The 16,835-nt window shown below is 36.5% G+C and overlaps 1 protein-coding gene across 10 annotated transcripts in view; it reads left to right on the top strand.

The window, feature by feature from the left end:
• RECK (reversion inducing cysteine rich protein with kazal motifs) overlaps positions 1–16,835 on the top strand; it is a 66,344-nt gene that overhangs the window by 35,450 nt on the left and 14,059 nt on the right. For 7 of the 10 annotated variants that reach the window (XM_017674007.3, XM_073227604.1, XM_073227621.1 and 4 more), the window contains 6 exons: positions 119–152; positions 2,260–2,457; positions 5,032–5,299; positions 8,028–8,207; positions 13,366–13,578; positions 15,040–15,176. In XM_017674007.3, the coding sequence (XP_017529496.1) occupies positions 119–152; positions 2,260–2,457; positions 5,032–5,299; positions 8,028–8,207; positions 13,366–13,578; positions 15,040–15,176 (1,030 nt within the window). The remainder of the gene's footprint in view (positions 1–118; positions 153–2,259; positions 2,458–5,031; positions 5,300–8,027; positions 8,208–13,365; positions 13,579–15,039; positions 15,177–16,835) is intronic. The other 3 variants (XM_073227612.1, XM_073227625.1, XM_073227622.1) reach the window with 2 other exon arrangements.

Genomic DNA, 16,835 nt, shown 5'->3' with positions numbered 1-16,835 from the left:
CTTGGATTTAGAGAAGAATTAAATAGTTTGAAATCCTGATTTCCACCTAACCATAAAGTGGAATGAAATTAGGAATTCTATGTGGTGGTTAATTTATTTGTTTTTCTTTAATTTACAGAATGCTCTTTTCAATTGCATTAGCAGAAATGAAAGTAAGTATTATTGTCAAAGGTTATACAAGCAGTCCAAATAGTAAAACACAGTTTACAGAATACGATTTCGCTGTTACAAGACCCTAGCATTATGATGTAGGCTTTTAATAAGCCATCTGAAGGAATGTGCTCAGTAGGATTCTGATAGGCTCTTTCCTCTGGGATATCCAGCCTTTCATGAATTATAACAATTCCCATGTCCTAATTGCAGATTTACAAATCAGATACCAGTGCCAAATGGAAAGATCATGCCCCGCTTGAATAAATAGTGTCACTTTCAGAACTTAGGTGCTGCCATGCAATGTAATGTAGCACTTGCTGAGGGTTGCCTCTCAGTTCATTCAGTGTTTATTGATTACTTGCTCATAGATGGGCAGACGCACATCTGTGTGGGACACATCTGTGCACAAAGAACTCAGGAATATGGTGGCCTTGGGAATGTGTCACTGAAAGCTCTGTGAAAGTTCAGAAAAAGGGATCACATCCTGCCGGAGTGCTTAGAGGTGACTTCATCGAGTTGGTGTCTGAGCTGCACCTTGAAAGATGGACAAGATATGAACAGTGGAGACTGAAAGACATTCAATCTGAGATTCAATAATGAGAGCGGTTAGAGATGGGAAAACACATCTGAGGAATGAAGAGCTATTTAAATTAACGTGGCAATGGGACGTATCAAAGTATAATAAGAAACATTAGTTGTCTATACTTTATCTTCTATCCTTTCTGGAGCTTAGTTCAAAGTTTCCCGGATAGTGCCTGGCTAGTAATCTTATATCCTCCCACATTGGTGAGGATGCCAGCCTCCTGGAGGAATCAGAAGATAGGCATCTTTGTCCTATTTTCACTGTCTTCTGTCCTGACCATCCCTGTTATTCTCACTGAGCTTGACCTGGTAAATGCAGCCATTAGTAACTGTTCTTTGTGATGAAACTGAATAGTTCAACAATGAGCACAGTTGTTTGGTAATGATTTAAAGGTGGCACAGTAGGTATGAAATAGTTTCCTGATCCAGGAAACTGAGGCCTGTCCTGCATCACTTCAGTTCTAGTTTAAGTAATTTCTATATGATTTTGTCATAATTTCTGGAAGTTCTCCTGAATTCCCCGTTTATTCTAGAATTCACTGGAAACCTACTTCTGATTCTTTCATAGCCATTTCCTGCTTGCCTTTCTCTTTACCTTTTCCTGACATCCCTCTACCTTGGTTCCCTTCAGCCTCCCACAGATCCCTTAGCCACACCTATGGGGGCCTCTTGCTCTTCTCCAGTCTAAGTCCCATATCTCACCCCCAACCACTCATGTAGCTCTCCACAGATACCTTAAATGGTCCTTCTTGATTTTTAAAAATACATAAATCCAGAATGATACTAACTTTAAATGTGGGTTTTACTTCTCAGTGTTGAAGCAGGTCATATCAGTTGTGAGGTAAACACTGTTTCAGTGTGGGCACATTCTTGCAGATGTTCAAATGGTATAGGCCTTTGGGGATTTTGTTTCAAGATATACAGTTATATAATTGTCAAATTTATGAAATGATCCTCATATCTCTTAGTTTTTACTGGTCCTATTTTATAAATGTGAGGCGTTTGGAGTTCTGTTTTATCTTGGTTTTGTTAGTTTTTTAATGCTTCGCTTTGTAAATCTCCACAAATCTTATGTGGAAAGGGACTGTTCCACTGGTTCTCAGCAGGGGCACTGTTGGCATTTTGGCAGACAGTTTTGGTTATGTGAGACTGTCCTGTGTGTTGCAGAGCATTTAACAGCCAAGACCCCCTCTGTACTAAATGCTAGCAGTAGTCCCCAAGACATCGTGACAGCAAGAAACACTTCCATATGCATCCAAAACCTCCCAGAGGGTGGTACTGCTTCTGCTGAGAACCACTGGACTGCAGATTATAAATTGATGAATAAAGACTTTCTTATACAAGTGAGCACCTGAATGTCCCCATGGCTGTGCCTACAACAGTAATGCTGATTTTAAGTACTTGTTCTATGCATGATTTTATTTCTCAAGTTCAAAAAGACACATATTATTCCATCATTATGATGATTTAATGTTAGCCAGTAGCTGTTTCTGTTTCAGTGTCATCTCCTGTCTTTCCCCTTAGTGGGCTCAGTGTGCTGCAGTTATGCAGGCCATCACACAAACTGCCGAGAATACTGTCAAGCCATTTTTCGAACAGACTCTTCTCCTGGTCCATCTCAGATTAAAGCAGTGGAAAATTACTGTGCCTCTATTAGTCCACAATTAATACATTGTGTGAACAACTACACCCAGTCTTATCCAATGAGGAACCCAACAGATAGTAAGTAAAAGGGACATATTCCTCTCATTTCAGTCTTTGGAAAAATAATTTGCAAATAGGAAATCTGTGTAAATATCTACAGTCTGGGTCATTTCCATTGGTGGTTTAGATTTGGGAGACTGGGCATTCCTGTCAGAGCTAAAAGATTCCAAGAAAGATGGAGCTGTCAGTGGTGTGAGGAAACAGGCTCTGTCTATCCTGTGGGTGGGAGAACTCACTGTAGGAAAGGTTGGATGATGACCTTGAGATTTCTAAGTAGTCATACCCTTTAATCTAGCAATTCCATTACTCAGAATTTGTCCTTCAAGAAAATGCAAAAATTTGAAAAAACATATCTCCATGTAAAGAATGTTCACTACAACATTGGAGGTAATAGAGGAAAACCAGAAATAACCCAAATATCTATCAATAGGGCATTGACTAAAATTGATTAAATAAATTAATGTATCTATATAATAACAATGCTATACGACCAAGATAAAGAAGTCCAAGAATACAATAAGCAAAAAAATCTAAGCTACAATAAACAAAAATGTTAAATTGTAGAACTAAATGTATAATATGGTGGTTTTTAGTTATATACCTGTTTGTTCCACATTGTATGTATCTGTAATGTTTGAATTTTTACCAATCAATAGTTACTGCTTTTACAGTAAAACATCATAAAAAGGAGAAGAGATCTTGATATGTTTTAAAATCAGGGCCTCCTAATGAGCCTGCACCTTATGGGGTTTTCAAAGGCTCAGCTTTGTATGTCCTATAATCCATTTTCTTCATTTAGAGGTGATCAAACTTTATTAAAGAACTGGCATGTTAGCCAAACTGACAGAAGACTTATAAGATTTATAAGCTAGATGCCAGTGTTTTGATTTATACTAGGACATTGAAAGACTTGTTTTTATAAACTCAAAAGCAGTGTTATGTGCCTTGTTTGTCCAGCATCTAAGGCAGGATGCTAAGACTTACAACATTCTGTGGTGTGGCTCTGTGATAAAAATCAAAGGATGCAGCATTTGCAACAAATAACCTTCATCTATATTTTAGAGGCAGATCTGTCCTCACTGACATTTAGGCTGTACTTGGTGCTGCTGGAGCTAAGGTGATAGCAGCTTAAAAAAGAAAGCAGAAAAAGAAAGGTAGAAGAGCAACCATCTCAAATGTCTGTTCTAATACATAGGAAACCTGGAACTACAGATATACCTGAATAGATTTTTTTTAAAGTCAAAGACAACTAAAGCTACTTCAGAGAAGCCCTTCTGAATTCTGTAGTCTGGTTGATAGTATTCTATTACTTTCTGATTCATTGTAGAAAATTAATGGTGGAAGCAAAGTGACAACTTGTCAGAGTTTGCTATTATATATTATTTAAATTACAACTTAGATTAATAAACTTACACAGATATATAAAGCTTTATATCCCAGAATGTAATGAAATGTGTTTGTGGTTATTGCTATTAAAATTAGTCATCTCTCATGTCCTCTCAAAAAAAAACACCAGGCAGTCTCTCTCTGAGAGGAAAAAAAAAAAAATCGCATATTATATGATTCTATTTATATAAAATGTCTAGAATAGACAAATCTATAGGGACAAAAGTAGATTAGTGGTTGATTAGGGCTGGGAAGAGGGGCATTAATTAGGTAATTGGAAGTGACTTTTAATGAGACCAGCTTTCTTTCTGGGTTGATAAAAATATTCTAAAATTGTGGTGATAGCTGTACAACTCTGAAAAACCACTGAATTGCACACTTTAAAATGTTGTACTTTATGGAATGTGATTTATATCTCAATAAAAGTTTTTTGAGAAGTAAAAAAAAAAAAAATTCCAAGGATAAGTGAATTCCAACCCAGAAGCCTATTTCCTCCTGTTATGGACTGCATGTTTGTGTCCCTCCCAAACTCATATGTTGAAACTCTCCCTCCCAAGGGGATGATATTAGGAGATGGGACCTTTGGGAGGCAATTAAATCATGAGAGTGAAGCCCTCATGGATGGGATTGATGTTACGAGAGCGCTTGCTTCCTCTTTCTGCTCTCTGTCATGTTGAGGGGACAATAAGAGGTTTGCAGACTGTAACTCAGAAGCAGGCTGGCATCCTGATCTCAGATTTCTAGCCTCCAAACTGTTGGAAATAAATTTCTGTTGAAAAAAAAAAATTAGTCATCTCTCTCGTTTTCTCTTTTTATCAAGAAAAGAATCCCTTTTTAAGTAGTTGTTTCTAGCCTGAAATAATTCCAGTTTGATCTACAATACTTTTCCCAGGAACATAAAATACCTCACATGTAAGGACTTCTTAGGTGTAGGATGGTCTTTTATTTAGAGAGGAATGGTGCTAGATACTCCATGACTGGGGACAGTGGTGAATTCTGGTAATTGATACCTAGCCCACCTTTAGCTCTTCACTTATATGCTACACTGCAAAGTAATGGAGAGAGGATTTGGTAGGCCCTGTACACTGCAGGTACTGACATATGATTCAGGGTAGTAATAGTTTCCACTGTGCCACCACGTTTTTCTGTTCTGAGCAGTGCCTGACAAAACCAGCTAACTAAGTCACATGTACTCTGAAAATGTAGGTTTATATTGCTGTGACAGAGCTGAAGACCATGCTTGCCAAAATGCCTGCAAGAGAATTCTGATGTCTAAGAAAACAGAAATGGAGATTGTTGATGGCCTCATCGAGGGTTGTAAGACTCAGCCTTTGCCTCAGGATCCTCTTTGGCAGTGTTTTCTTGAAAGCTCACAATCTGTTCACCCTGGAGTCACTCTACACCCTCCTCCCTCTACGGGCCTTGATGGGGCTAAATTGCATTGTTGTTCTAAAGCGAACACTTCAACATGTAGGTCAGTATCTCATTTTCCTTTATTAAAACCAACAGAAAATAGCATTTTAATTAATGATTTTAAGTCTAGCAAATGTGTGCTATGTTTTTGCATTGTGCAGACTTGAGTTTAGAACATATAAAATCTTTCATTCTTTCATCCCGCAAGTACTTACTGAACATGATGCATATATGAAAGATTGTGTACATTGAATGCTAAAAGCACTGTGTTTTGGGATGTGGAGGATTAGCATTGGCAGGGCAATACATACTTAAATATGGTGCAATGTGGATTCTACCCCCAAGTATATCATTAAGTCAGCTTACAATTTAGAAGGTGTTTTGATATGACATCTCAGGGGTATTCTTTTCATTAAGTTATGAAACTTTGAACTTAACCAACCTTTCATATATATTGGTGAATAACCTGGGTTGGCACTTAGATAGCTGTGTGTTGGCATTCATTTGTGATAAAAAATTAATAATGCAAATATAGGATGGAAGAAACACAATCTAGAGACAAGAATAAATGGAGATAACTGAGGTCATGGTAGAACTCAGGTGAAATAAAAGTTTGCATTTTTAGAGACATTTTGGGTGAAAAGGGACCACATATTACTAGAATATCCTGAAGTGAATATGACATACCATGATTGGTTTGCTTATCAAACTTTACCAAAGGTATAAAAAATCTGGAAAAGATCCAAAGAAAATTACCAGAAGAGCTTAAAGAGAAATAAAGTTGGTTATGAAATTAAGGAAATTGGGTTGCTGCTAGGAATTAATAATTTATGGGAGAGACATTTATGGAAGAGATACTGAGTAATTTGAATATCCACAAAAGAGTTTATGTCCTAAATTCACTGGAGGTTGGACTGGCTCTGTCGTCACAGAAGAACTTGAGTAAGAAATAAATAGCATTTGCCCTCTCTTACCTTGACGTAAGATCTTAGGGCTGGCAGAGAGAGGGCTTTCACGTCCATTCACTTTTGTTCTCATGAAACCTTTTAAAATGATTGGTGTCAATTTGCATAATTTCTATTTATATGTAAAAAATGAACTCAGATGTTAAATAGTCTGTCCAAGGTGCTACAGAAAGTTAAGGACTGGAGAAAGGACTGTTTTCCAGGTCCGGGTACCTAATGTAATGTGATGGCTGCTTCCTCGTCCTCATGACTTGTAAGCTCCTTTGAGACAGACCTTGTCCTTTGTTCACCAGTGCATTTCTAGTGCCCTGAACAGGGCCTCACTCAAAATAGGCACTCAGTGAACTGTTTATTGAGCTTATAAGAACAAACTTATTAAAGTAAAGATACCCTTCTTGTAGGGCTAATTTTGAGGGTCAAATAAAATCTGAAGGAAGTGAAGAATTTTTCCTTGTGACTTTGCATATTTCACTCACAGTATTAAAATTTTGTATTACGTGTATTACTTTCTTTTTACATTTCTATTACATTTATAAATTTAAAAAATTTAACTTGAATATAATATGTGAAAGCCCTTTGTACTGATATTAGTTTAGCTATACATATGCACTTAAGTTGTGTTGTGATCATTGAGTACTGAAAAATAAGAATGTCATATATTAACTACTATATATAGTATAATACAATCATATAAATACTATCTACAGTATATAGAAGCTTTGGAATTCATAAGCCTTTACATGTAAACTATCTTGGTATATCTTAAGGAATATAAGTGGCTTTGGAATCGTTTCTTAGGGAGAAACTAGTGAACCCTAAAGGATTCTGTGCTTTTTAAAGGAAGTCTGAGACCGTGTCACGGTTTACCTCCTGTGACTGAGATGTAAATATAGTGGAATATGTCTTTGTGGAGGCAAAACCATATGTTTTACTTTACTTTAAGTAAAGGTAAAAGAGAAATCAGTGTTGAACCACTGTAATGTACATTTGATTAAAAAAAAAGTGAAGGTGAAACAATTTCTGTTTCACTCAGCCTGATTGCAGAACTAGCCCATGGGACAGCCCTCTGTGAAATTACACCTCTTACCACCATGCTGGCTCTCAAAGGGCTTCACTGAAACCTTTTAGTCAAGGACCCCAAATAGGTTCAGTCAACAGAAGAGAGATTCCATTAAAGAGAAAATTATCCCTACAATTGGGGGTTTTGGAGAACAAGTAATGACTGGGAAATGATCACTAAGAAAAAAATGAAAACTATCTGTTGTAATCTTAATTTAAAATAAATCTGATAAATCAAGGGAAAGAACTATGTATGTAATATTATCCCTATATATGTAATATATCCCTAATTTCATGGAAAATATATTTGTATTCATATTGAAAGAAACAGCAAGTGCTAACAATTATCTGCAGTCTAGATGCTGGAATTAGGACTAATTTTTTCTTTGTCCTTTACTATTCAGTATTTTCTACCATTAAAATGTACTCATTTCAAATCAGAAAAAAAGAGGAGTCAGAAATATAGAGGGAAATAACTGTGCCAAGAGGATGTACAAATACTATAATTAAACATTAAGTTTAGCACTTACTGAACTTTCTAGCAATGGCAAAAAGGAAAGAGATAAATGATAAAAGAAGGCTAACTTTTTCATGAAAAAGATCCTGGCTTTAAATTCTAGGTGATAAATGTTAGTCTTTTGGGTTTTCTGCTTTTTTCCTCATTTATATTCTAAAGTATAGTACATAGAATTTGAGTTTTATGCAAATCAAATATTTATTCATTTGGCTCATCTGTATGTTTCTGTATTTGGTTTTTTGTTTCAGGGAACTGTGCACTAAACTTTATAGCATGAGCTGGGGCAATACACAGAGCTGGCAAGAGTTTGATCGCTTTTGTGAGTTTAATCCAGTGGAAGTGTCCATGTTGACTTGTTTAGCAGATGTTCGGGAACCTTGCCAGCTGGGCTGTAGAAACCTTACTTATTGTACTAATTTTAACAACAGGTAGGAGCAAATTATTATACATGGAATGGAAATATTTTATCATTAATTACCTTGTTTTTAATTAAGTGAAAAAAACACTTTAGTCTGATTTTGTTCCTGCTAAGCTAAAAGGAAATAGTATTTCTTTATGATTTCATCTTAAAATCCTGTATTCCATCTGATAAATCACCTCTGGGAATGGAAGCACTATAACAAAGTCTCTTCTAATCTAGAGATACTTCAAGCTTCTAGAATTCAGAGTCTCTTCTGCCTTCAGTCTACCATTCTTCCCGAATCCCTTCTACTACACCAGGAGTGGGAACAAGTCATTGCAGAATAAGTCACTGTGAACAATTTGGTCACCCAAATGACTTCTTGTGGACAGTTTAACTTTGAAGGACCTTCAGACTAGTTGAGGTTCCCATTTAATGAATCCCCAGTTTCTTACAAAAAATTTTCTTTATAGAAGCAATTAGAGTAGGTGTTTTCCTGAGGTATCAAGTATAGTAAGAAAAACAAGGGCCAAGAACTAAAAGGCTGAAGAAGCAGGAAAGAAAGCAGAAAAAGGGCTCCGGCAGCATAGAGAACACCATTACCAGAAAACTCAGAGAGTTTCTGAAGAAGAGAGGGCTAGTTAGGTGAGCTGCAGCCCAAGGATAAAGAGGGCAAAAAGGAAGAGAATGATTCATTGGGCCAGAAGGAGGTTCAGAGGATGTCTACTTCAAGCTAACATATATCCTATCCTCTTAAAAGTATTCAGATTATTATATTGAGTAAGAAAATTGAGATATCTTTACGCCTGGTAGTAGAGTGTTAGCCAATAAGTACCTGGTTTAGAGATTGAGCAAATTTGAAATCCATGAAATGTTTGCAGTTAAACTTGGACACCTAGTTCTAGCTTCTGGAAATGGTGAAATAATTTGTATCAGACTGATACTTCTGCCAATACCAATCATGAACTCTGAACATAACATTGAAAAACTGTTGTCTTGAAGGCACTGGAGGGTGACCAAAAGCAGGAGGGGCTACGTCTCACAAAAGGTAGAAAGCACACTGAGTGAGAGCCATATTTGTCCAGTTTTCATTCATGGGCGTGCTCAGTCATGCTCAGTCCTTTTGTGTGGCATATAGAAATCTATCCAAAAGCAACAGTCTTGGGCTGAAGAGTTAGAGATCCAAGTTTGGGGCTGCCAGAGTGGCTGGACATGTAAGAGGAAAATCTCAGGAAGCAGGGAACCATAAAAGCAAATGCCCTATAGTCTGATACAAACAACCCTTAAATCTTTGAATTTGATAAATAATTGGAAAGTGAAACTTATCTTTTTAAAAATACTAGTTTATATAATTGCATCAAAAACATGAACTATTTAGGGACATATTTGACAAAAGATGTAAAAGCCAGAAAACTTTGCAGAGAGAAATTAAAGACAGCAAATAAATGGAGATAGTATCATGTGCATGGATTAGAAGATTCAATATTGTTAAGATGTTAATTCTCCTGAAACAGATCTCTAGATTCAGTGTAACCCCCAAAAAAATCCAACAGCCTTTTTAAAGTAGAAATTGCCAGACTAATTTTTAAATTCATATGAAAATACAAAGGGCTTAGAATAGCTAAAACAATTTTTTAAAAAGAAAAAATTTAGAGAACTTACAGTACCTGTTTTCAAGACTTATTATAAATAACAAATTAAAACAATGTACTATTGGTATAAATTTGGACAGATGGATCAGTAGGACAAAATAGGCAAGAATATACCCACACACAGTAAACTGATTTTCAACAAAGGCAGCAAGGCAATTCAATGCAAAAAGAAACATTTTCAGTAAATGATGCTGGAAAAATTGAGTATCTATATGGGGAAAAGAAAAGAACCTCAACCTCTGTCTCATACCATACACAAAATTTACTTCAGTGGGTCATAGAACTGAACATAAAAGCTAAAAATATAAAGTTTCTAGAAGAAAACGTGGGATATCTTGACAACCTTGGTATAGGCAAAGATTTTGTAGACAGGACACAAAATGCACTAATTATAAAAGAAGAAAAACTAATGAATTAAACTTCAGTAAATAAACACTTTGTTCACCAAAAGACACCATTTAAAATTCGAAAAGGGAAGCCACAATCAGAAAGAAAATATTCAATACTTCACATGTACACCCCCTGACACACACACACACACACACACACACACACACACACACACACACACACACACACACACACACACACACACACACACTTGAGTAAGGACTTGTATCCAGAATATATAAATAATGCCTGCAACCTCATAATAAAAAGTCAAACAATTCAGGTTTTTAAATGGGCAAAAAACTTTCAAGAATCCTTCACCAAAGACATCAAAATAGCCGTTTCAGTAAGCCAGGTGGAGAAAGACAAATACCAAATGATTTCACTTTATTTGTGGAGTATAAAGGCAAAGCAAAACAAGGAACAAAATATCAGTGGACTCATAGACACCAAGAAGGAACTAGTGGTTACCAAGGGGGGGAGGAGGAAGGGGAAAAGGGGCACAATAATTTCCGATCACAGTATAAGGTGGTCATGGGGACAGTAGTATAGTACAGAGAATACAGTTAATGATTGTGTAACATCTTACTATATTGATAGTAACTGCACTAGAGGGGGTGAGGATTTAATAATATGGGTTAACTGTTGAGCCACTCTGTTGTATATTTGAAACCAACATAAGATTGTATATGAATGATACTGTAATTAACAAAATAGCCATTTCAGTATATGAAAAAGTCTATTATAATTAGTCATACAAAAAGCAAATTAAAACTTCAGTGAGATGCCTTTAACACCCACTAGAATGGCTAAAGTTAAAATACTGACAAGCATGTGAAGCAAGTGAAACTCACAGACTGCTACTGCGAGTATAAGATGAATGAAGTGCTCTGGAGAGTTTTCTTGCAGTTACTTAAAAAGTTAAATCTATGACCCAGCAATTCCATTCTGAAGCATTTACCCAGGAGACATGAGAACATGTCCAAAAGAAGACTTATGTAGCAGCCTTATTAAGAACACAGAATGGGGAAAGTTAATAAAACATCCATCAAGAAGAGAATGAAAGAACATACTATGGTGTACCCAAACAATAGAGTAGGCCACAGCGAGAAAAAAGGCCAAACTACTGATAAACCCGTTTAGATGAATCTTACATGGAGTGTAAGAAGCCCAAAACAAAAATATTCTTTTCAAGTCCATATATATGAGATCCAAGAATAGGCAAAAGTAATCTATGATGATAAAGATCAGAAAGTTATTGCTTCTAGTAGAAGGGGAAATTGATCAGAGGGGGGCATTAAGGGAACCTTATGATGTGATGGAAGTGTTCTATATCTTGTTTAGGGTTTTGGTTACATGGGTGAATACAATTTTCCAGACTAATTGAACCTGAATTCTTAAGATCTGTGCATTATATTGTATATAAATTATACTCCCATAAAATATTTTAAATTAATAAAATAAATGTTAAAAATTGAACAATTTTGCTCATCAAAAAGACATTAAAATTAAAAGGCAAAAAACCATAAACCCATAAACCACGAGAAAATATTTGTAATACATATACCTGATGAAGGACTTATATCCAGAATATGTAAAGAACTCTTACAACTCAGTAGTAAAAAGACAACATTTTAAAAAGGGGCAAAAGTCTGGAAAGATGCTTAACGAAAGAAGATATCTGAATGGCTAATAAGTGCATGAGAAAGTGTCCATCATGATCAGTCATCAGTGAAATGCGAATTATAACCAAGATACCACTATACACTAATAGAATGGCCACAACTAAAAAGACTGAAAAGCGTGTAAAGCAACTGGAACTTTCATGCATTGCTGGTGAGAGTGTAAAATGCACTTTGGAAAACAGTTTGGCAGTTTCTCAGAAAATTATAATCCAACAGTGCATTTTATAGCTGTGAAAAGAGACATGAAAACTGGAAACAACCTTAGTATCTATGAACAGGTGAATGAATAAACCAGGGTCTCTCAAAGTGTGGCCCATGGTCCCCAAAACCCCCATGCAATCAAAACTATTTTTGTAATACTAAGATGTTATTTGTGTTCTTCACTCTCATTCTTACACGAGGAAACAGTTTCCCAGATGCTATATGACTGATAGAGGAATAGATTGAATGCAGGAGCAGATTTAATAGATTAAAATCCAGCTGTCTTCTATTAAGACATCAAAGAGATTTTCAAACTGTAAAATAGTTCTAGCCTCACTAATTTTTGTTTTGTTTTGGAAAATATAGTTTTCATAAAAATATATTAACATTTAAGGGATTTATCATTTTAAATGTATTAATAACTTTAAAATACCTCTCAGTTTTGATTTGTGTGATATTGGTAGATATCACCTACATAAACAAAAGCTTTTTGAGAACCCTATAATTTCGAGTGAAATGGGTCCTGGTATCAAAAAGTTTGAGAACCACTAAGATAAACTGTGGTATATTTATAAATGGAATATTACTCAATAATAAAAAGGAACAATTTACTATATAAACAACATGGGTGAATTTCAAAAAGATTGTTTAGTTAAAGACAGCAGACCCAAATGAGTACATACAACATGATTCCATTTATATAAATTTCTAGAAGAGGCAAAATTAATCTCTGGTGATATTAGTATGAATGGAGGTACTCTCTGGGATACAGTCAGAAGGGAGGGCATTGACTGGACAGGGTCACAAGGGAACTTTCTGACATGATGGAAATACTCCTTAATTGATTTAGATATGCTTATATGGATGTACACATCTGTCAAGTCATACCAGATTATATCATAAAATCTGCATTTTCTTTTTTATAATTATATCTTAATTTTTAAAACTTGGACTCATCTATTTTGTGAAATGAAAGAAATGGTAAGGCCTAGAGATGATAGCACTGTCCCAAGTGTTTTGAAGTTTTTAATTGACTCACAAAGACCTGTGTTAAAAAAGAAAACATGTAGTCAGAATCTTAATGCTAGTGTCTATGCTGTTCATATGTTCAAAGCTGACTTCCTTTGATGGGTTGCATGTACTTTCTTATTTAAGAAAATCAGATTTTCCTGGTGCATTAGTATATCAGGATATTACATGTTGCTTCTCTCTAGAAAATAATTGCCTCTTGATTCCTTCTGGTCTTTTTTCTCTTTAGGCCAACAGAACTTTTCAGGAGTTGTAATGCTCAGTCAGATCAAGGAGCCATGAATGATATGAAGCTGTGGGAGAAAGGAAGCATAAAGATGCCATTTATCAACATACCTGTTCTTGACATTAAAAAGTGCCAGCCGGAAATGTGGAAAGCAATAGCTTGTTCACTGCAGATTAAACCTTGTCACAGTAAATCCCGAGGAAGTATTATTTGCAAGTAAGTTTCTTTCATCCTAATGACTCTACTTTTGATCCAGACCCTCCATAATCTACTCCCAAAGCCTATCTTCAGAGTTTTCCCTCCTACCACTTCCCTTTGCCCACCACCCCCACATGTCAAATGCTTTCTCACTTTTTCCTCCTCTGCTTGAAATATTCTTCCCCCATCACCATTTGCCCATTACCTGTCCTTCGTAGCCCTTCTCAAATGCTTGTCATTCCTCTGAAATCTCCCCGTATTTCTCCAGCTGATAGTAATTTGTCCATACTACAAATTTCTATAGACATCTGTTTTTCTTCCCTTACTGAATTTGGTTCAAGAAGCATTACCTTCAGTGCACAACTCTATTTTTATATTTTAATTTTTGTATTTGTCATACATTCTGTTAGACTTTGCTCTCCTTGAGTTTCTTTTTTTCTTGTCTCCTCTTTCCTCTTTCTCTCCTTTTCAGGGTTTAGCATAATCCTGACACACAGTAGGTATTCCATAAATGTTTGAAGAGTGAAGGAGTTAGTGAATATATTCATTAGGGCCTGTTGGTAGTAAACATTTCATGGATGGTTTGCTTAGGAGATCTAGGAGAAAGTAAAGATGAAAGCTTCTATGGCCTGAAACCCAAAGCATTAGCTATGTAGTAATATATGCTATCTGGTCTATGAGCGTCTTTTTTTCCAAAAAGCTTTTCCAAAACCAAGTTAATACCCAGTCCCTAAGTTGGTGTGTGGCTCAGTGCTGCTGCGCATTTGATGACTGATTGCAGATTATGTCAGCCTTAAACAGGATCCAGATCTATAATCTGACATGACCTGGGGATGACCTGAGTAGGGGAAAAATGAGAGGTAACTGTTGGGTGCAAGTGAGAGGCAATGCGTAGGAAATTTATAGACTCTTAGCCCAGAAAACTCATAGAAAAAGAGACAAATCCCAATTGAAGACTGAGAAAACTTTAAAGTAGTGGACTTTCCAATAGTTATGGGCCAAGCACCTTAATGTTGATAACTAAAGATATATTTAAAAAGAAAAAAGGAAGGTGGGGAGAAGGAGGGGAGGAGGGCAGGCAAGGAGGAAGGAAGAGGCAACCGAGCATTGTGTCCTGAAAGAAGGGACGGGTGATTTTGCAAAGAGCAGAGCAGACTGGCCTAGTTTTTCTTTCAGAGACATTGAAGAGCCACAGTCGTGGAGGTAACAGTAAGTTAAGAATGATTGTAAAATTTGAGCAAGGTCTTTGATCTCAGATAGGAGAAATTTAGGGGTGCTTTGATAGTGTGATATGTCACTTATTGTTCAGCCTGAGGTCCTTTATGACTTCTGTTGTTTTTTTCTGTACTTAACTGCTAACCAATTGTGAAACATTGTTATGAAAATTCACTTTGGGAAGCCTCAGAAGTAGAACTGATTTTGACTAGAACATGAGAAGGTTCCTTGGACCCTAAATTTGTGTGTATTTTTCTTTTCAAGGTCAGATTGTGTGGAGATTCTCAAGAAGTGTGGGGACCAGAACAAATTCCCTGAAGACCATACTGCTGAAAGTATTTGTGAACTTCTGTCACCTACAGATGACCTGGAGAATTGTATACCTTTAGATACATACCTTAGTAAGTTCTTCTTTTTTCAGATTTCAAACCCTTCTCCCTGCTATCTCTGACCATGATGTGTGTTTGGGATGAGCATGTATCTGGTTTAATGATGCTATCTCAATTGCAAACTGTTACTTTATTTGCCTGGCTTTTTTGGCCCTGGGAAGAATTGTCATTTTAAAATATGTAAGCAGAAATGATTGCTGTATCAGTCAGAAGAGGTGGTGAACTGCTGTCAATCAGGAATTCTGAGCATGAATCATGAGCCACCATTCTCAGATAACCAGCTCCGTATCATTGCTGTCTCCTTGCCATGGTTGACCAGAAAGTGGAATTTCCCCCAGGGAGTCTTCAGCTTTTTGTCCTCAGTACAGTGGACCTGAGCCAGGCATTGGCTTGGATTTACCCACCAAACAGGGAGGAAGGAATGATGGTCTGGGTTAGCACATGAAAGTGGAATTTTTATCTCTGCCAAATACTCCTGCCAAGAGTTAGAAGAATAAGGTGGTATCTCATTGAGGGATCCTGGAGCTGAGCTTCCTGGCAGGAGGTGACTATGTGTTAGAAACCAGAATAATAATAATAACTCACACCAGTTAGGGTGAGGGAATAGCTGAAGCTACCACCAGGGGGCATTAGGTTCCTGAGCTGGCTGCAAAGGTGGATGGGGAATTCAGTTCCTGTGCACTTTGCTTTCCTGTATCAGGTAGGATTAAGTTTGTGAATAACAGAACAGATTGAAGTAAAAGAAAACCCAGAAATAAATGGCCCAACGCTGTTATGGTGGCTCAATCATCAGGAATCCAGGCTCCCTTTTCTTTCTCTACCATCCTCAGTGCGTAGCTTCCACCATCAAGATAATTAGATGTACTTTATCATTAAAATGGCTACTAGAATTCTAGCCACTGCATCCTAGTATAAGGGAAAACTACCTTAGTTGTAAGGGAAACTGAGAAAGATTCTCTGTTTAGCTGTGGGCCTATTGCCACCTTAAGTAAAATCGGAGCTCCACTAGTAAGCAGGAAGAGAAGAGTGGGTGGTAGATTTGCAGCTAGTAGTATCAGCTGCATTTTCTCAAGACCAACAAGCTATGTCCCTTAGCCTTTATGACCAGGATAGCAAAAAAAAAAGAGAGCATTAGACTCGAATATAGATCTCTGTGACTTTCAACATACCAATTTTTTGAGTCTCAGCTTCCCTATTTGTAAAATGATTGGACGGATAAGATAAACCTGAAGAACCCTTTTACCTCTATTGGCCTAAAGTCAAGTAAGCAAAACTTACTCTACCACAGCCCAGACTCTGTGAGAACAGTCAAATATATACACAGAAGGAGGAAAAATAAAGAAATGCTTTTTTAAAAATTTCAGTACTCTCTTTAAATATCATATGCACTTTATATTAAGTGAGACACTTCCTTGGTCATTATGTCACAAGTTAACAAATAAAATCATGGTACAGGATCCATTTTACCATAATAAATTATTACCACTTCTGGTAAAATATACTAAATTATCCATCTTAGACATAAACACCTATTTAACCACCTTATCCAAAATATACCTGTCACTTTCCATCCCTTTACACTACTTATTACTTAATATTATCTGACTTTTTTATTTACACACACACCCCAATACACAAAGTCTACTTAATGTCTATTTCCTGACTAGAATG

This window comes from Manis javanica, chromosome 2 (assembly GCF_040802235.1).
Source record: "Manis javanica isolate MJ-LG chromosome 2, MJ_LKY, whole genome shotgun sequence".
Taxonomy (NCBI): domain Eukaryota; kingdom Metazoa; phylum Chordata; class Mammalia; order Pholidota; family Manidae; genus Manis; species Manis javanica.
Note: the sequence above shows the minus strand (reverse complement) of the source record. Positions and strands in the feature narration are given on the sequence as shown.